At 38.1% G+C, this 21,469-nt stretch overlaps 1 protein-coding gene across 6 annotated transcripts in view; it reads left to right on the top strand.

Moving 5' to 3' along the window:
• The window catches only part of PHF20L1 (PHD finger protein 20 like 1), a 56,440-nt gene that overhangs the window by 9,298 nt on the left and 25,673 nt on the right, over window positions 1-21,469 (top strand). For 3 of the 6 annotated variants that reach the window (XM_036337623.1, XM_036337624.1, XM_036337626.1), the window contains exons 3-8: window positions 8,781-8,952; window positions 9,094-9,178; window positions 14,044-14,132; window positions 14,336-14,425; window positions 18,501-18,714; window positions 19,279-19,407. In XM_036337623.1, coding sequence (XP_036193516.1) covers window positions 8,781-8,952; window positions 9,094-9,178; window positions 14,044-14,132; window positions 14,336-14,425; window positions 18,501-18,714; window positions 19,279-19,407 — 779 coding nt within the window. The remainder of the gene's footprint in view (window positions 1-8,780; window positions 8,953-9,093; window positions 9,179-14,043; window positions 14,133-14,335; window positions 14,426-18,500; window positions 18,715-19,278; window positions 19,408-21,469) is intronic. The other 3 variants (XM_036337628.1, XM_036337629.1, XM_036337627.1) reach the window with 2 other exon arrangements.

Below are 21,469 nucleotides of genomic sequence, written 5' to 3'. Positions count from 1 at the left end.
AGGAAATAAAATGTAAGTACATTGCAAAATGGTACGATCCAGAAATCTGTTTTTGCTGTTTTTCAAAAGAATCGGATATATTGACCTGCATATACTTTGCTTCAGTGTTCTTGCTCCTCTTTCTGCAATCTGCAGTCCCACCTGGCTGGATGGTTGTGGTTTAGGCCCTTGACAGGTTTGAGGTTCTGAGATGTTACTGTTTTATTCCAGGTGATATGGCCAAAAGATCCAAGTCTTGCAGGTTCTTTTGCTTCAAGTCTAGTGACACCTCCTTGCTTCTCATATAGATGCCCTGGAGCTTTGAGCCTCGGCTCCAGGAGCAGATGGGCTCAGTGTTCACAGGCCATCGTAGTTCCTGACTTGCATGTTTCTGGTGTGTAGAAGGGCCCGGAGGACCAGGATGCCATGTCACTCTCATTCCCTGGAATTATAGCACTTCTGCAAGGCAGGTTACTTTCAGGTCTGGCTGTCCTAGAGCCTTCCTCCCAAGCTTACCTTAGAATCCAATCTTCAAGCCGACGATTTCCTCATAACTGTGTAACAGTGTAAAGTCTAGTAAACCTCAGGCTTATTGTGCTGTGCTTTGTGTGTGTGTATATGCGTGTTCATGTAATGGCACAGATTGGGTCAAGATATAAGACAGTTTTATTTGCTTATCTGACATTTGGTTGAAGCTCAACCATCACATATCAACAGGTATCCAACTCCCTATTACATCATTCCTCCTGAATATTATTATGTATTTGGAGGTTTTACACTTGTCACATTGCAGTATGTAATGCTTTATTCTGTGGTGGGGAGTTGATTAAAGCCATTAGTTGGGAAATAACTTATCTATCATGGTAGCTTTACTAAAAAGGTTTGCAAGTCTAGTTTTACTGAGTAGACAGTTATCTGTAGATTCTTAAGGGTATTTAATTTTGTTGTTAAATGATTTATTTTAACTGTGGGAGAAAAATACTAGTTTCACATTTTAAATGTCAGTAGTATAATTTAAAACATTAACATGATATTGAAAAGGCAGCTTAGCTTTGCTATTCTTCATGAGTCCCGGCTTTTTAGTATTTTTATATGACTTTATATTTGAAGAACTATTGACCGCTACCTCTCACAGGTCATCAGTCAGCACATACAATTTTTTTAAAAAATTAAATTAGAAATTGATATGGTAAGGTACTCAAGTATAAGGTACTTACATGAAATTACATATATAAAGCCCTGGCCCCTGTCATTCACAAAAGTTGCCCAGCAAAGTTTATTGCAAATTGGTGGGTTGGTAAAGAATGACCCCCAAAGTTCTGGGGATGTGAAACCTGATCACCATTGGAGAAAATTATGGCAAATGAATTGTGACTTACTGCTTGAAAACTGAGCATAATTTGCCATGCTAGGTTGGCAAATTTAACATTTTTAAAGTCTCTAAGTGTTTTTCTTAGTTTTGTAACATCATCCTAGATTTCCTATCTTAATTTTTAAGTTTATATTATGACAATTTTCAAACATCATAAAAGTTAAGCTACTTTTGCATACTTATTTTGTACAATATAATAACATTTGTTTTTTATACTCGTTGGGCTAACAAAACCAATTTTAGGAATTTTATTTGCATCAAAAGCAGAAGATTACATTTTCAAGAAAAAATAAACGTAATGTAGTTTGATGTTGTTACTTGTTTTCAGTAGCTGTTGGTAAAAGCCCCTATTGAAACATTGCAGTAAGTGTGACAGGAGCTGAAGAGTCTCAGTTGTGAGATGCAGATTACATATCCAATGGAAAGCAGTGTTTCAGGACAGACAGACAGACAGACCTCAGTTCAGGAGCTAGTTTCTTAACCTTTCAGGTCCTCTGTGACCTCCTTTTCATACCTGGGAAATGGCATTACCCAACTCAGGATCCTTTGAGGATTAAGCAAGGCAGTGCATATTGAGAGCCTGTCATGGTTTCTGCCATGCGGTAGGCACTTAATGCATGTTAGCTTTAATAATGGTAATAGCATGAGCATTAGTTATTCTAAGAAAGTAGAATCTAGTGGGAGAGGAGTCAGTGTAAATTCTTAAGGCTTTAATCAGTAGGCATATAACATCTGGTGCTATAGCAGTAAAATAATATTTTAAGTGCTAAATATTAAATAACATTGGTTGGACTGCACCCTGCTGGAGTTTCGAGTTTTATGACCAAACTAAATAATGAGGAGTTTGGTCATGTTAGTCTGAACAAATTGTATGATGTACATAAATGCTGAGTAAAATACTGGTGGCATATTTTGGTAGAGTAGGAAAGGAATTTTTTATAGTGGGAGATGGTAATGATTATAAAGGCTCTGGTGTAGGTCTTTTGATTGGTTAGACCTGGTGGTATGAATGAATGCAGACAAGGCAGGAGGTTCAGGTGCTCAGGTAGAGGGGAAATAGGAGTTTAAATCCAGTGATCTGAAATGAAACCTTAATTTGAAAGGTGGCTGCCACAGCTTCTAAAGGAAAAGACACAGCCAGCTCTGCTCTTACCCGTTATCTGCTGCAGAGGCTGTGACAGGCAGGAAGCGCGCCTCTGGCTAGGTTGTCCTGGATGGGTGTTCTAGGGGATGATTGGCTCTGAGAAGAGGAACTGAGGGATAATGGGATGAGACTTGCTATTCAGTGTTGGAGAAGATGTGATTTTGATATGTTATCATCTGAATGCTCTTAAAGTCTAGATTCATTTGTATTTCTACTTCATTTTGGAATACAGAGTTTGAATTAATCAAAACATTTTTGTTTTCAGTGTGTTCTAAGGTGTAAACAACGTGCGTTATCTAAAGGCAGTTCATTCAAAAATATTATAACAATATTCGGTGACATTGTTTTATTTATAATTAATGAGTGAGAAAACACTTTTGAAAATTACAGAGTATAATGTAAATTTAAAACGCTCCTAGGAAGCTAACCTTTTAGAAGGTTACTAAGTTATAAGGATATTATGTTTGTTTTGGATTATATTCTACATTAATTTTTATTATTTGGCAAATAATCCTCATAACAGTCACATGTAAGGAAGTTCTTATCTCTCTGTTTTTAGTTTTTCTAATATGTTTTAGTCTTTTGTATGACACCATGTTAGTTTTTTTTATTACGAAGTTACTGTACACAAAACTGTTTTGAGATGTTAATCCTAACTCCTTTAAGATTCTGCTAACATTTAGATTATGTTTGTCAGATTTCAAGTTACTTCATTCTTTGAAAATCAAAGAACTACTTTCTCTAGGAGAAAGTCTAATTTCTGTACTCTCTGTGCTACTGTAATAGATCTTTATTGTGCTAGGCATTACATTATATTGTGTCTGCATTAACTTGTTTGACTCTCTTTTTCTCTTCCTTCCCTCCTGAATTTGGTTGATTGGAATAATGTCTTATTTGTATTTGTAGCTTTAGTCCTACTTTTTAGTGTCTGGTACATAGTGAATTAGAGACAGTGTTTGCTGAGTAAATGGAATGAAAGAGAAAGTGTCAGTTTTTAAAGTTATACAAATTAGAAATTTTACTATCTTAAAGTAAACAAAATGACTTATTAAAAACATAATTTGAATAATTTATTGGGGGTAATTTTGAAAAATACTTTGCCTTTTTTTTTATTATGACATTTATTTAAATGATTAGCTAAATCTCCAAGTGAATCCTGATGGATATTCAATATTGTCTGGCCTTGCTCAGTGGATTGTAACCTATCAGTGAGTAGTTAACAACTCTTTTCTTTTGCTTAACTGCAGGAAATCCTAGGTCATAAGTATATCAAGGATTTCCTGTGTCATTTCATTATGGTTGATTTTCTTTACCAATAGAGGTAAAAATTTGGATGTAACAAACTAGATGACAAATCAGAATGAGTCCCTAAATTCAGATAAAGTTTGTTTCACTGTAACTACATTGACTATAAAGGGATTAAAAAAATCTATTAGACTATGGTTCTGGCGTAGTTGCATGCCCATCATTATTTCTTCCTTCCCAGGATAATGGCACATCGTGGTTAGAGTGTTAATAGATGATTTTGCCTTCCAGAACGGTTTTCCTTTTTGATCATAAACCCCTTTGAAAATCTGATTCAAATTGGGAATCCCCACCTCAAAAGAATCATCCATCCTACACGTGTATACCGCACACACAACATTTTGTCTATTGGGTGAGTCAGGACCTGCCCGTGTAAAACAGTTCTCTGTGTGAGGCAGTATGGGAATTCGTCTGTGATGCTCACTTCCGTGTTGGTTTCTTGCTCTTGAGAAGCCTGACCTGAGTGATCCAAGAAATCAATGAAGAGATTACAGTAGTACAGTTGTATGTATGGAACTTATTAAATTCAGCAAGAACCTTTATAAAGTCTTCTAGGTATTTCTGAGTGCTGCCCCTTTCCATTCAGTCTAATAAACGAGAAAGACCAATTTTAGGGTGGGTCATTTTTCTTGTAAAGTTGGCTGAGAGTCAACTGTTCTCTAGGATTCAAGTGCAAATATACGAGAGTGAGGTGGACCCAGAGCAGTGGAGACAGTTCCTCATTTTCTGCACAAGTGAATATTATTTAAGCAATACATGGATTTCAAAGTGGGGTTAAAATAGAGTAGATAGTGGAATTTTGTGGTATTTTGCAGAAACATAAGGGTTAAGAGAGCTCCATGTAGAATTTTGGCTTTGAGGACTCATACTTCTGGTGAAGTTGCCTTCTCTCCATCTTTCTTCTGAATTCTTGAGAGATGCCAACCATGGTGTTTTCTTCCTATTGCTAATTGTCTTAACCGGTTAACTGCCATGATATTTTGAATTTAATGAAAAAAGGTCTGTCGCTTGTGTCTACAGATGCTTATGGCGTACAAATAGTTAACTCTGAAACCTGTCGTTCACTTCTCAGACCTCTCATAAATGTTGGGACTCTTCCTCATCGCTATCCTGAGCAGCTTTCCATGATCCAGGCTTTACAAAATGACAAAGTAGGAACATTATCACCACCTCGTCCAAATTCAGTACGAAAAATCTTATGTTCCATTCACACTTAAATTATTGTAAAACATAAAGGGTGCACCAAAATAATGCTGTGATTCAAGATGAGTGGCATTTGTGCATACATTTGCTCAACAGTATTTTTCGTTCACTTTGTGTATCAAAGCATTATTACTATGGCCATATGCTAGACCAGGGAAGTCATTTCACTGTGTAAAATAATATGTTAAATGGCCATTTTTTGCATTTTTTAACATGTAGCAATGATCTTGATGTTAGGACTTTTTTTCCTAGGGTGTAATTGATAACCAAATGAAGTACAAACTTTATGAAATTCCCTGTTAGTAGAATAAAGGATCATTTTATTAATTTGCTATTTCAGATCCCTTTAGCTTGAACCTAGTTAACCAGTCCAATCTGAGTCCCACAATTCTCTATAATTATCTTACTGCTTACCATATAGTCTAGCCACAGGGAACTGGCTTTATGAAGTGCCCATTCAATCTCTGATCATGAGATCCTTGAGGTCTGGACTTGTCTCTGAATCCTCATTGGCCTATTGTCAAACTTGAGCCACATCATGTTTTTTTTTTTGTTTTTTTTTTGTAATATATTTTTATTGATTTCAGAGAGAAAGGGAGAGGGAGAGAGCGATAGAAACATCAGTGATGAGAGAGAATCATTGATCAGCTGCCTCCTGCATGCCCCCTACTGGAGATCGAACCTGCAACCTGGGCATGTGCCCTTGACTGGAATCGAACCTGGGACCCTTTAGTCCGCAGGCTGACACTCTATCCACTGAGCCACACCAGCTAGGGCCACATCATGGTTTTAAGTAAATGAACAGAGTGAATAATTGGGGTATGCTCTGTGTATACCCTTGACCTTTGTTTGCACAATATTCATTAAGTATAAATCCTACAAGTCCCCCACCAAGAGCAATATAAACAGTGTCTCCCAAGGACCTTTAGTGAACTTTCCAGTTTCTTCTGAACTATTAATAATAACATCTTATATACAATTTTTGTATATACTTACCAGTTGACCATGTATAATATAATCACTTTGATAGAGGCCTTATCCGATTTCTTCTATAGGCTTTTGTGCCAGTTAGTTTTGAATACTCTACTGCAGGTGTTAGGCATTCTTCATCTTCATCTGTTAGATGGGGACTATGTTATCTATACCGTGGGTAGGTACCAGGATCCAGTGAGATAGGGTATATAAAGAACAGTTGACACTCACTGTGGAAAGAACATAGAGCCGGACACAAATTGATTCTCAGTACAGATTCTGATTCTCCTCTGTCTCCTCACCTGACTCTGAGCTAAGCTCCTAGAAGGTAGGAGTTGATGTTTCTTTTTCCCTACCAGCAGTGCCTCACAAGTGCCTTAATCTTAATAGATCCCCAAGGGTATGTTGAATTAACGAACAGAAATTTGGAACTTCTTGCTAATAGTTTTATTTATGACACCTGTTTAAGATTCAAAGTTAGATTAGTAGACATTGTAAAAATTAAAATAGAATATCTTGGGTATTTGTGTTACTTAATTCTTGGCCTTCATCCAAAGTTTACATAACTCTAGATGTTTACTTTCTAAAGAGTATAACGTGTTAATTATCCTGAAGAAGTTCCCCGGATGTAAGTTTTAGTCTGGTGGTTGCATCTAGCATCCTCTCAGCCAACAGAACTTGAAGTATTTTCGGAAAACTATAAGTTCCTTAAAAACGCAGTCCAGGTTTAAATGATTTGAACTCAGATTCTGATCTCACTGAATTGAATCGTATTGTGACAATAAAGATAACGCCTGCCTCTGTTTCTGCTGCTCATCTCACTTTGAGAAATGTTTCAAGTATACGGATTGGGTACATTTAGAATGTGAAGGAACCTAAGAACAAGCCCCTCACTTTTTACTCAAAATTTAAAAGATGTGATAATATGTGAAATTAGAGGCTTTTATGTTTGGGGAGAAATTTATCAGTTTTTATAACTGATAGAAAATCTCTTTCTAGTAGTTAAGTGGTTAGTGAATGTTGAAAAAGAAATGAAATTCCTGGCTTCCCTTAATGCTATTGACAGTTTTTATATTTTCAAAAACCAGAGCAGCGAAAACAAACAAATCAGAGCAGCACTGCCAGCGATTAGCAGTAGAGCACCGTTTCTAAATGGGCACACCGCTGTGTCCATTCTTATTCCTTTCTCTAACAAAGTATTTCCCCACCCAACCCACTCCCCAAAAGACCCAGAGTACGAGCCAACTTCAGGTTGTAATGGGGGCAGCGGCCTTCTTAGTTCTGAAGAAATTTGCACGTTCTTTTCCTGCACATGCTCTGCATTTCCTGAGTGGCTGTCTGTCTGTCACTGTCCTGGGTGCTGTGGGATACAAGGTGGATGTGCCTCAGTTATTCCCGAAGCTCACAGGCCAGATCGGCTTCTTACATCATGTTCCCTAACACTCCCTACCCAAGACATGTTAAGAATTATTCTGTGGATAATAGTAAATGCTTTATCTCCATCTGTTAACGGGATCAAGAAGTCTTTCAATTAGAAAGCAGTTTAACTTTTTAACATCCAATATTTTCTTAGCTTGTTTGACCACAGGATCCTTTTTGTGTGTCACATGTTAGTGTCGCAAGGGCAGCAAATGCTGCACAGCACGTGCTTTAGGAACCTAAAAGTTACACACGGTATTAAAAAGTATGACTTTTTGTGATGAGATGGGTGCTATGAGCACCGGGGAGAGAGTCGGGGAAGTCTTCATGCAAGTGCTTACATGTTCACCCAAGTGTGGAATGATGAGTGTACAGAGGAAGTGGAAAAGTTGCTAAGGGTGAGGCAGAGAAAACAATGGGCAAAAGCATGAATGTTTGACAGAGCAGTGTCTGCGGAAACGCCAAGCAGTCCAGTATTAAACCAAGTGGGGGAACAGGCTCTACAGAGAATGAGTCAGCCCACAAAGTGTGTAGAAGCTTTGACTCGCTTGAGTGGTCTGTAAGCAGGGAGTAGTCAATTTCTGAATTTCTCTCATGCTTTATATTTAAAGCTAATTCTCCAGAGGGAAAAGAAAATTTCAGATTTATAACAAACTGCCAAAAATAAGACAAACTATTATGGCTGAATCATCTACCAGGTGCTATTTTTTGAGTTCTTAAGTTTATTTAATGATCTTTTTTTTAAAAAAATTGAGTCATCTATGAACATTTAATAGAGTACATTAGGAATGATGAAGCAGTTTTCCTTTGTAAAAGTATTGAGTTAACTAATTTCTGCTTTGAAAGCAGTTGTAGGAGAATCATCACATGTGAAGCAGAACAATGGATGTCATTTTTATATTTTTAAATTTAAGATTTAACTGAGCTTTCTCCACCATCATTGATTCTCATTGGAAAATATTGGGATGTATAGAAAAATTCTTTGTAAACATCCCATTTAAATCCTGTAATATTCCAACCAGTGGCTGTACCATTGTTTGGATAGCTATAGATAGTCTTCAGTTTTTCTAACCATGCTTTTATATGATTTTACATTTCTTTGTTATGATAAATGTTTTGTATATTATAGTGCTAGAATTGGAATTATTGGGCCAAAAGTAGGAATATGTTTAAGGCTCCACTGGGAATTTATCACAGTGTTTATTTCATTAGGTATTGAGGACAATCATTTAAAAAAAAGACAAAAATCAGAAAGGAAACTTTGTTGGCTCAATAGTTTAAAAATATGGACACGTTGTTTGGTTTGAGGTTTTAACAGTAAGTGGTAGTTCATACTTTTTAATACTGTGTGTAAACAAAGGTAAGAATTTTCTCTTTATTTTTGAGGTATCCATCACGCATTGAAAAAATCGACTATGAGGAGGGCAAGATGTTGGTCCATTTTGAGCGCTGGAGTCATCGCTATGACGAGTGGATTTACTGGGATAGCAATAGACTGCGGCCCCTGGAGAGGCCCTCGCTGAGAAAGGAAGGCCTGAAGGATGAGGAGGATTTCTTTGTAAGTAGCAAGCTCTTCATTTGCTAGATGTGTAGTCATCTATTTAAAAGGAATTCTGTTAAAGTTTGCAGAAGCTTGTTTTTATTAAGGAAACACTTATTTATTATACATGGTATTGATCTGAAAAGTTGTTTAAACTAGGATTTTAAAGCCGGAGAAGAAGTTCTGGCTCGGTGGACAGACTGTCGCTATTACCCTGCCAAGATCGAAGCAATTAACAAAGAAGGTATGTATCCGAAGTGATCTGAGATTTAAGATGGGATTAACAGTAGCATTTTAACTATGCTGCTAACTTTAATTAATGCCTAAATAAGCTGTTTAAATTAGTAGAGGTAAATATAGTTGGTAAAATTTTTTCAGTTTTCAGTTCATAGGCTTAAGTTGTATGCTTTTTATTTCAACTTCTCTGTTTTCCATTTGTTGTCTAAGCTAATTTTAGATACTCATCTCAACCAGAGAGTGATGAAGAGTTAGAGGGAAATTCAGATCAGTTCAACTTGGAAGTGAAATACTCTGCAATATTTGCTTAGGAAAGAGTATGGAACTTCAGTTTGAGGCTTTCCTTTATTCCTTCTTTCCCTTGTACCATTTTTCTTAATTTTTTATAGATAATTGAGGGTTAATTTTCCTCATAGCCTTTTGTAGTATCTAATATTGATACTGAGCAAAAGTTACTGAGATGATCAGAAATGTTGAAAATAACCCAGAAATCAGGTGTGGTAGTGTGTCATAAGACCCAGTAAGTTTGTTGTAAAGATAATGAATTTAAAAAACAGAACTCATAGGGTGATTAATTTGAAAAGGAATGAGAATATTTAAATCATTATTGGAAATATACTTATTTTATTTTTTAAATTTCTTATTTAAAAATAGCCTTTAAAACAGTTGTGAAATACTTGTAAGTAGATCTCTCAAGTCGGTAGTACATTAGTTTTTCCGTTACAATTATTTCTTAAACTTGACCACTCATTCTTTTTACTAAAGAAGCACACATTGTGTGACAGCTTCTTTGCACGAAGGGCATTTAATCTAAGTAAGGGGACACTTCCTTTCAACTGGATTTGAAAGGCAAGCAAGGAAGCCAGTTACAGGGAACGAAAAGGCCTTTCTGGCGGAAGAAATGGTGCATGCGAAAGAAAAGACGAAGCATGCGCTGTTGGGAACCGGTCTCTGACGTGACTGGAGTGGAGGGTTCCTTTACGGGGAGAGGGTAGCAGGGGAAGAGGCTGGAGAGAGAAGCAAGGATAGGTATGTGTGTCTTGTAATCTTGCTAAAGAATTAGAACTAAAAAAAAGAAGTAAATTGGAATTTTATTTGGAGGTGATGGGAATGATGGAAGAGAGCTGAGGTTTTAAACTAACAACAAATGAGAAAAAATAGGTAAGAGAAGATAGAAGAGGAGAACGTTTAAAAAGATCTATCAATGTTAGGTGTGAAAAAGTAAGTCATAGTCATCCAGCTAGAATTTATGATTATAACTTTACAAAGGTCTTATTCCAATGTATTGTCTTAATGAGTTAAAGTAACAAACATGGCTCTGATTTCATTACCTCTAGTCACCTTTCCACAGGAAGAGTTGAGGGGACATCACAGTTTTGTGGGTTCCTTCTCCTGCTCTAGTGGGGCCTTTATTGCACTGTGTACTTAGGCTTCTGGAGAGCTCTGTTGCTGGGCTCATGTTCCCATGTCTTACACATGTGGGCTCCTCAGGGGTCAAGTACAGAGCCCAGTGCGGAGGACGCAGTCAGTAACAATTTGTGGACGGAAAGGGAGAAGTAGTGAATCAGTCCTGTCGGATAATGGTGTCCACCCAAAACAAGACAAAACGTAGTAAACTTAGACTATGCTTATTTATTAAGAGTGGTTTCTTTGAGTGTGGTGAGCCTTGGGATCTTCCTTCCATGCTTAAAGCTCCCCGGGGATATGCATACCCAAGTGCATGCATACACACACCTACAACATACTCCTTGTCCGTGCGCATGTGTTATAGAAAGTTAAGCTCACATTAGTGGAAGAGTGATGATACAGATTGCAGTTTCTGCTATTTTAGGAGCAGTTTAAGTGAGACCTTAGAAAAGCATTGGCAGATATAATTTATTTATTTTTTTAAATCATTGCTGCCACCCAGCTGGTGTGGTTCAGTGGTTGAGCATCGACCTACGAACCAGGAGGTCACGGTTCCATTCCTGGTCAGGGCACAGGCCTGGGTTGCAGGCTCGATCTCCAGTGTCGGGTGTGCAGGAGGCAGCCAATCAATGATTCTCTCTCATCATTGATGTTTCTATCTCTCTCCCCCTCTCCCTTCCTCTCTGAAATCAATAAAAATACATTTTAAAAAATCATTGCTGCCTTTTGACCCAGTGATCCTACTTCTGGGTATATTCCTAAGAATCCAAAACACCAATCAGAAAGAACATATGCACTCCTGAGTTCATAGCAGCGTTATTTATAATAGCCAAGATCTGGAAACAGCCCAAGTGCCCACCAGTAAATGAGTGGATAAAATAGCTGTGGTGCATTTATACAATGGAATACTACACAACTGTAAAAAAGAAGGGACTCTTCCCTTTGTGACAGCATGGGTAAGATGATTTTGCTAAGAGAAATAAGCCAGTCAGAGAAAGACATATGATCTCTCTAATATGTGGCATCTAATGAACAAAATAAAGTGACGAACAATATAGAACCAGAGGGATGGATACGTGGGACAGATGGACAAATGTCAGAGGGGAGGAGAGTACTGGATAAAGGAAGGTGAAAGGGTTAGCCCATGGACAGACAGCAGTGTGGGGTGGGCCAAATGGGGGGGAGGCAGGGGCTGGGTAGAATGGGCAAAGAGGGGAAATGGGAAACATCTACAATAGTGTCAATAATAAAATTTAAAAACAAAAGTAAAAGCAAGGGAATGAAAAATGATGACTAGGTAGGATCTCTCTCAACAGCCAGTGGGAGCTGCCCAGGGCTTGGAGCCGCACTTCTCTTGGGAGCAAGGGACGGGCTGAGCCATTCAAACTTAAGATAAACCTGACTTATCTTCTTTGAAGAAAATCACATTGGCAAATTTAGGACCAGAATATCTACAACAGAAGATCCTAAATGAACTATGGTTTAGAAATGACATTAAAAAGAGAATTGTAGCCCTGACCAGTTTGGCTCAGTGGATAGAGCGTCAGCTTGTGGACTGAAAGGTCCCAGGTTCGATTCCAGTCAAGGGCATGTACCTTGGTTGCAGGCATATCCCCAGTAGGAGGTATGCAGGAGGCAGCTGATCGGTGTTTCTCTCTTATCGATGTTTCTAACTCTCTATCCCTCTTCCTTCCTCTCTGTAAAAAATCAATAAAATATATTTAAAAAAAGAGAATTGTAGAACACATGTAAAAACCCGAAAACCTATATACTTGTGTATACACACATACATGCTTTGAAAAAGATCTTTAAGGGTACATACCAAATTATTAAGTCATTACTAATTACTAACCCTGAGAAGACGGAAACTTTAACTTTCTCCTTTCACATTTCTGTATTATTTGATGTTTTAAATAGTACTTTTGTAATTAAAAACAAAATGTAGAAAAGTCCTAAAGAAAAAGAAAATCTCCCCTAGATGAACTTATTTCATGATTTCTGTAGCCCCACGTGTTGGATGAGCCTGCTCCTTCACCCCCCAATAAAAGGAAAAAGGAAAAAAAGGCAAAAGGAAGCCCTCTATTCACTGTAAAGGCTTCACAGATCTAAACAGATGTGGACTTCCTAAGTGTTTGTAATGTGTCTTAAAGAGGAGACACATCAGGCTAGACAGCGGTCAAGGGTATTTTCCTAGGAGGGTGGGATTTGAGGGGCTGATGCGTGAAGAGTGGGCTGGGGTTAGGAAAGGGGGAGGCGTACAGCAGAGGGGACGGTGTGAGTCACGCAGGGAAGGAGCGGGATGCACAGTCATGTCGGGAGGGGCCTGCTCTCATCGGGAACGGGAATGCCATGTTGAAGACGGAAGAGGACAGGCGCAGGAGGAGGTAGTGTAAGGTGAACGTGTGGTGTGGCATGCTCAGAATTTTCCGTCTTTATCTCCTTGCTATTAACTGCTTTTTTTCATAACTTGGGTTTAGATCTTTATATCTGCAATATTGTGCATTATGCTAATTATAGGAGGATATGAAATTCAAATTATATTTTAAAAAAATCTTTGCACATATATGTCATTGGCTTTGTGCCAGCTTCAAAGCCAGTAATACCAATTATCACACTTATTGTTTATATTTCTTTTATAAAGGCCAAGTGTCTGTCTGCTTACTTAAAAGTGGCACTCATCTCTCACTTGTACAGGAAATGATAGGAAACTACTGGAATTTCTGTTTTCTAATAGTACTGACTTTTATTGGCTTGTAAGCATGTAGTCTGTTACAAGAAGTCAGTGTGCGTTGTAACATGCAGTCGAACCTGGAGTCCTTAGGAGAGGACGCGGTAGTGGGAGAGGCCTGGGGCTTGGGGTTATGGCAGTGCTGCTGCGAAGCTGACACGGGATGAGCATTTGGCCCCTCGGAGGCTACAGGGTTAATCTGAACTGGAGGACTTTTATGTCAGGGATCTGTAGAGTATTTTCTAGCTTAAAAGCCTATAACTGTAATTCTTACTTGCTAGTGCATTGTTGCCAAAGAAATGATTATTTCCTGAGAAAATGGCTTTTTCACATATCACATCTTTTTGTCTGTTCATTGGAAAGAGACTGAAAGAGAGCAATGTTTATAGAAATATTTTACATTTTTGTAAATGATTTTAGTCCAAGTATAACACATCTAACATTCTTTAAACATATATTTATTACAAAGTAAACTTGACAGTCCTTCAGTAAAAATGAGAATTACATGCAACTAACTTATCAGGATTCAATTTGTGTACTTTTCAAAGGGAAAGCAGAGGTGTTATTAGAGGGGAAGAGAAAATCAGCGTAATAAACTTGACAGAGTTCTAAACTTGATAGTATGTTCGCAGTCATGACGAGCACAGATACTTATTTCTGTCAGGCATTACTTGTTAGATTTCATGTGTTGTAAGATGGAATTATGTTTTCTAATGACTGACTTGCTCCTATTGCAGGGACATTCACAGTTCAGTTTTATGATGGAGTAATTCGTTGTTTAAAAAGGATGCACATTAAAGCCATGCCTGAGGATGCTAAGGGGCAGGTAAGAGTGTTCAGTGTTCCCAAAGGGATGTCTTCTGGAATGGTGACTGATCAAAATATACATATATCTATTTAAAGTGAACTAATTGTAGGATTATGTGCTGATAGCCCCAAATAGCAGCAAGAAAAAGAAGTTAGAATGTAAATTATACACTTGATTTTTGCTCCTTTGGCTTTAGATCTGCTAAAGTTATAGGTCACTAGTTTCTGTTCCAGGTGAAATCCCAGCATCCACTAAGCTGGTGTTGTCCTATCGACCCAGCTGGATCGTGTAACCAGTCTATGGGAAGTGAGGTAAGTGCCTTTTTTTAACTTCATTTTGTTTTTCCTGGTGTATAGTATCATTTAGAAAGTTAAATTTTCATATACAATTTTATATTGAGTTTCGTATCTTCTTCTTTCCTTCTATGAATCATAGTCATTAGTCTTGTTAAAAGGCGCTTACCTGACATTCTGTAGGCTGCTTCGGGCAGGGCTCTCTGAGCCATGCTGTGAGCAGTGTGTTACATGGCTTGGCCCTGCTCACAGCAAGGGTGCGCGGTAAGCCTCTGAAGGAGAATTAAAACCAGGAGTCCATTGGTTGACTGTTTCCTGAAATACTGGGAAGACAAGGTGCCAGTAGAAGTTTAAAGTATTTTCTTTTAAGTTCTGCTGTTATTTGGGTTTTTCAGCACCTGGACCTACAATTAATTTTTAAGAAATTGAAAGTAGGCTGTGACAATGTCTCATATGGAAGTACCTTTTATGCTACATATTTGTTCCATGCCATGAGTGAAAAATGTCCTGAAATGCATTGAAATCACCTGGTCAGCTCCCCTCAGGGGTGTACATGTGGTCATCTGCAAACGTAGACCAACACGTTAAAAATGATTTGTGATATCTTCTTAGAAGTGAGATTGTGTTAATCACCTGGTTTTCAAAATTTTGCTTTTGAAATGATCAGCTAGCAGATTTTTTTCTTCAATTAATATGAAATGCAATTTAAAATGGAAATGCTTTGATCAGTAAATTGCTTTGTGTCTTTCTACATGTATGTATAAATAAAATGTTCTTCTAAGCACTCAGTGGTGTGATTTCTTGGTTACTGCATAGAAACATGGAGTAAATGTGAACATACTCAATATATACACGTTTAATTAAAATTCTCTCGTGCTTTTTTTTTTTTTTTTTTTTTTTTTACTCCTCTTTTTTTTCATTCTGGTTATTTAAAAGTTTGTGAGATGGCCCTAGCCCTAAAACTTTATTTTCCCCCAAATTGAAACATTGAACCAATTTGGTTTGCGACAAAATTGCAAGTTGTAAAAATTAACTTAATGAATGTACTGGATATTTAGTTGAAGTATTTTAGTCACATCATGATGCAAGTTAATATTAAAATAAATGCCAAAATACAAAGTTCTGAAAGAAAATATTGGCAGCAGTATATTTTCTTTAAATTTTCTTCATAATTTTAAATAACAAGCACATTAAAATAGTTGTAGAATTGTTTTTAATAAAATTATCTTGTTTTAGGAGTCATTTTCCCAACAAGTTTTTGACTTGTTTTCATCAAGGGAATTTGCTAAATCAGATGTATGGGCAATGCTGCGAGAATCCAACCTTGCGTATTCTCTTCACATGTTGAATACTTTGAGAATTCCTTAGGAAGATATTCAATACAATTTCTTTTACTAAACTAGCAAATAAATGCACTATGTAAATGCCCATCCCTAAGCTTTCTCTAGGTTTTTCTCTCGTATAATTTTTTCTTCTTCAGTGGGTATTGATAAAGAATTTACATGTAACTCACTAGTGTTCAGGATTGGTTGGCTCTTACAGTCTTCTTACTATTTTTTAAACCTACTTTTCATACATTACTTTATTGGGTATTTTGTGGCAGATTCTTTGACGTAGATATGCTGATGGTTCTGTCTCACAGCTGAGGAGTTCCGAACTTAGAGAACTTAGCGACTCACTTAAACTCACTCAGCCATCATGTGCGGAGCCTCCGAGCTCAGGCCTGCTTTCGGACATGCTGGCCCCAGCGGCCTCGCGCCCCTCCTTCACGGTGTCTGCGGAGAACTTCGAAACACATCGTTAGTTCTGGTCATGGAAAGATCACTCCAGTTATTTCTGATAGTGAATCTTTCCCATTTCAAACCAGAAGAGCAAAATAACGAGAGAATTCCTTAATCACAGAACCGCAGTGGTCCCATGATTCACATGTCATAGGATCAGGAACCCCTTTTCAGCTCTGCTTTCAGTTGTAAGAGGAACAACTTGAATTTCGATTTCTCCTAGTTTTTCTCTTTACTGGAGATGGAAAACCACTGGGGATGGATTGCATCCTGGCGTTTTTCAGCATTTCTCGAACAACTTAAAGTTTTCCCCACAGTGTGGAGCCCCAGATTAAATGACCCGCCCTTAGTAAGTCTGCAGACACGTGCTCTCTGCTGGGATAGCACTTTCTCTGCTTGTCTGGTCGCACTGACTCTGGTTTCTGCTTCCGCTGTGGCTCTGTCTTTCAGCCTCCTTCCCTCCAGGCTGGTGCTTTCTTTTCTTTCTCTGCTGCTTCACTGTCACTCCCAAGGCTCAGCTTCGCATCGCAGCTCAGTCTGGCCCTAGACCCCTCTTTCACCTCCTGTGCGCTCTGTGCCGTGCCGCCTGTGTGCCGTGGCTTCCCTTCTGCGTGGGGTGCCCGTTTTCTTTTCCGCCGCCCCATTCCCAGCAAAGTCCACTTCAGGGTTCAACCGGCATCACTTTCCCTGTCGCCTTCCACTAGCCTTCCTCTTCAGTCAGAATTAACCCTTTTTGTCCTCCCAGGGTCGTTGGTTTATTCATAACTCTACTGTCTCTGCTGTCACACTGTCTGCTGGTTCATTTTATTTGCCCGTCAATTTCTTATGGACAGGACCCCAACCAAGGGTGGTCCTAGGTAAAATGGGTTGGGCAGTTCTGGTGCATCTGTTTTTTTAACTAGAAACATAAACCTCTATTTCACAATTTTGTCCTAATTCGCTTTCTAATGAGATATGTGCTGGGGACATAGTTTAAATACTGGGAAAGCTAAATGCCTGCTGGTGTTTTCCAGGTAGGAAAGGATGTGGTCACTCCAGGGCCCATGTGTTCCTGAGGCTTTCAGGCAGCAGCTGCTGAGTACTTAGCATGCTTCCCAGCACGTGTGGGGGGTAGCCAGTAAAATATTGGTGAATGAATATGCTAGGTACAGTCCCGTGCTGTTCTCAGTTCAGCTCAGTCAGGCGGGAGGTAGGCACCTCGATTTTGTTTGTTTGTCTTTAGTGGCTTATTGCCCTCACCATGTATTTTCAAGACTGAGCAGCCATCAACTTGAATTGCTAATGACCTATTTTGTATAATTCCAGTTAAATGCATTTGATGCTGTGAAATTGTTTTTGGTTGCTTGGACTAAGAATTTAATTACCCATTTGGGTTGAATCTGAACTGGTCTCGTTGACAACTTAGCAGTTCTCAGAGGAAGGGTTAACTCTCTAGAGATACTACAAATAGTTCTTTTTTTAAAAAAAATAATTTTTGATTGCAAAAATTTAAATATTAGTACCACTTCTTTACATCTTTCCATATTTCCCATTATAAGCATTTTTAGTTAAAAATAAAAGAACAAAATTATTTAGCAACAAACAACAAATACAGGAAAAATAAATATTTGCATCTCAGAAGATGGCAGCTAACACAGGCCCAGGAAGTTGTAGAGGAAGAGAAATGAATCTGGAGCCTGAGCGTGTGGACTTTACTTTGGTCAAGTCAAGTAGCTCTTTTAAAAAAAATTCACTAGGAATATAAAGCTGCTGTAATAAGTTGGTGTCTGAACTTTGAAAGCTTTAAACGTTAATAAAATCACACCTTGATTGCTATGAAATTGACCATACTTTGAGTGGAACATTCGTCTTAATAAGGAACACTACTCAATAAAATACATTTATTTTAATCTTTGCAGAATTGCCACTTAAGCATTTTTCTCATTTCTTTTATGGTCTGTTACATTACAGAAAAGAATTGTAATTTCACGTTTGAACCCTGAAGTACTAAGGCAAAATGTCATGTAGTATTCCATATTTGTCATAGGTTTCTTGTTATTTTAGATTTTATTCCTGAGAAAATATACCAAAGGAACATTTTTTTGTTATTGAATATTTTTCTATTTTATATAAAGTTATAAACCCAACTAAACCGTTCAATTATTCTGTAATCTACCATGTTGATGCACCTTATAAATATAGTTAAGTAGATTTTTAAATTTGTGTGCGTGTGAAGGTAGCTTTGAAAATGTGATAGATGTTTTTACTCATTAGTGTAATTAAATTTTGATTAATGTTTAATGCTTCACATGTTTTGTGTTTTTCCTTTGGAGGATTGGATAGCTTTAGTCAAAGCAGCTGCTGCAGCCGCAGCCAAGAATAAAACAGGGAACAAACCTCGAACGAGCGCTAACAGCAGTAAAGAGAAAGAGAAGGATGAGCGGAAATGGTTTAAAGTTCCTTCAAAGAAGGAAGAAACTCCAGCTTCTGTAGCCACTCCAGAAGTTGAGAAGAAGGAAGATCTGCCCACGTCTAGTGATACATTTGGTATAAAACACGTTCTTACATTTAGTCCTTCGTCACCTAGTGAATAATGAACAGATCAAACCCCTTGGCTACCTATAATTTGAACATATAGTTAAATTATTAGGCCTTTCCCCCAGCACAGTATGGTGGTTAACTTGTAGCATTTTACAGATTTGAAAATTAGTGGTCTAACATGGGTACTTGATAATGGATGCCCTCAATATTCTTGAATAGAAATGAGTTAAGATTTTGATTTGTAACTTATTGGTAGTAGGTGTTTGGGTTTTTATTTGTTTTATGTTTCTAAAATATCTTAAATACTCTGCAAGTATCTCAGTATATAATATGGAAAATGCGGCCAGCCATTCTCTTCCTGCTTTTCTTTCCTGAAGAATAACTGCTTAGTAGTTCTTACTTTTAATATGTCAATCTGTAGAGATTGGTGGGTGTTGTTTTTTTTTTAAGTTTTATGTTAAGCACTAGATTAAAATTCAGTGCAGAGCATTTTTGCTATTTATTTTTAAAAAATGGTGTGTTTTAACTTTGGATGCTATATAAACCCTCATATATGTGTTCTGTTAAAAGTAGGACTTCATGTGGAGAACGTTCCAAAGATGGTCTTTCCACAGCCAGAGAGCACATTGTCAAACAAGAGGAAAAGTAATCAAGGCAACTCGTTTCAGGCAAAGAGAGCTCGGCTTAACAAGATCACTGGTAAACTACAATGATTCTTGGGGGGTTGGCGGGCTTGATCTCAGAGAGGTTTGTTTGTAATAAAGCCGAGTATCTTGGGGGGACATAATTGGTTAATTAGAAAGACAGCTCCTCTCTGGTTCTTCAAGGTCAGCTTTTTTCAAAACTGGCAGCTTTTTGTGTTGCGTAATGTGAAGCGATCACCTGTCTTCTACCTACCTCACAGGGGTGTTGTGAGGGTCCATAGGATCAAAGTTACCAAATCCCAGTCTTCAGATCACCTTGATGGTAGGAGTAGTTCCATAAGAATTGAATTGTCTGCTTTTGTCAGCCTGTGGTGATACACTGTCTGAGGTTCTAAATATTTTACATTCTTACTCCATCAGTCTCATTAAACATGGCACCGTATGTGGTTGGAAAGGTGAACGCTGAAGCTGTTAATTTCCAATGTAAAAGTATCTGTACGTTTTTAAAGTTTCTATCCTTAGGTTCCGGTTGGTCTCTAGAATCCGGTCCTATTTCTCCATGCTTTGTTGTAATTTAGGAAGCGGAGTGTTAGAGCGGTGAAAAATACTGGAAACCTGGCCTGGTTAGTGTTCATAAAAGGAGGGATTTAAGTCCTAGAATTGGGGCCAGTCGTGCTAGGCACCATCCCTTGTGAGGCCCATTCAGCCCAATGACTGTAGTCTTTAAAAGAGGTTGTAAACATATGTAACTTTTGTGAGTATTTGTTAAAAGGCAGTTAAAATACTTTATTCAGTCTTATGTTCTTATTTTAAGGACAGAATGGTTTTAGAGCCTTTGACTTAATAAAGCTCTTTAACCTTTATTTGTTGATATTCTTTTAAATAATTTGAAGAAGCTGGGTTTCCTTGTCAGATTCAGGAATAAATGTAACATCTGTCCATGCTCTGAAGAGTGGAAGCCCTCGGTGGCTCTGGAGCTGAGGGTCTTTAGAACCACTGTTTTGTTACAGTGCACATAGAAGTAATATTATTGACTTCAACAGGTGAGACTTCCTTAGGCTTCCTATTGTGAATATGATTTTTGTGCCTTTCTCTGATAAAGGGTATACTTGGTCCCAGGTCAGGAAATATTTAAAAATAAGCTCATTCATTCCACCTTTTCTTTAGAAACTATTAACTTTGGAGAAAGCCAGAATAAAATGTTATCCAGGTGATGGTTATGATGGCAACTTGAGACTTCAGTTTTGCGTTATAATAACGGACCCTAGTGCTGTGCACTGGGGCCGAAGTAGAATAATACTTCCAACCCATGGGTCCCCGAGATGGGAGCAGCGCTGCCGGAGGAGCCAAGATCTAGGATGATGCAGTGACACGGAGCTGATGCGGCCACCAGCCTCCCAGTGCCGAGTTTTCCTACAGTCTGATGACCTGACTTGATTTTCAGTCAGCATGCTCATGCCTGTGCCTTACTGAGAAGTTCAAGCTCAACACTTAAAGAAAAAATAAAACCAGCTCCTTCCACAATGATGCATTACTTCTGCATGACCTTGAAAAGACAGTGCGGGGTGGGAGGAACAATTCACCATGTGCCTCAAGGAATTCTAATACTGGAGTGTAATAGCCCCCTGTGCCCTCTGTGGAGGGATTTGTCTTCTCGGCCCCTGAGAGTCTCAGATGAACACGTGATAGTTTGGCAGCGGTAGAAAAGCATAAGGTTTTAGAATGTGAACCCATTATAATTTTTTCCTTTTATTCAGAGGATTGAAATGTATGATGATCTTTTGAATAGTTCATCTCTCTGCATCTATTTCTGACTCACGGTACAGCTAAATCATGCAAACAGACAATAGACATTATACGGTTGTCTTTGAAGAGTAAAACTCAAGCTTGCCTCTGTACAGTAAGTTTCGTTTGTAGACCATGAAAACAGATGAAAACTAATTGGAAAATGGCGATTTCTGTGGTGGAATTATGGTGTATTTATATTTATCAAGCTCACTTATAATTGTCCTTCTTCCCTTTGCTACTGAGCGGAATAGGACTGCGACTATAGCAGCGTCTCAGCCTGTTCTGATGATTTCCCCACTGTTTTTAAAATAGTTCAAGCTAGAACTGAG

The sequence above is a fragment of the Myotis myotis genome, unplaced genomic scaffold (genome assembly GCF_014108235.1).
Source record: "Myotis myotis isolate mMyoMyo1 unplaced genomic scaffold, mMyoMyo1.p scaffold_m19_p_16, whole genome shotgun sequence".
In the NCBI taxonomy this organism is placed as follows: domain Eukaryota; kingdom Metazoa; phylum Chordata; class Mammalia; order Chiroptera; family Vespertilionidae; genus Myotis; species Myotis myotis.
The sequence above is the reverse complement of the archived record's forward strand: the minus strand, read 5'-3'. Positions and strand labels throughout refer to the sequence as shown.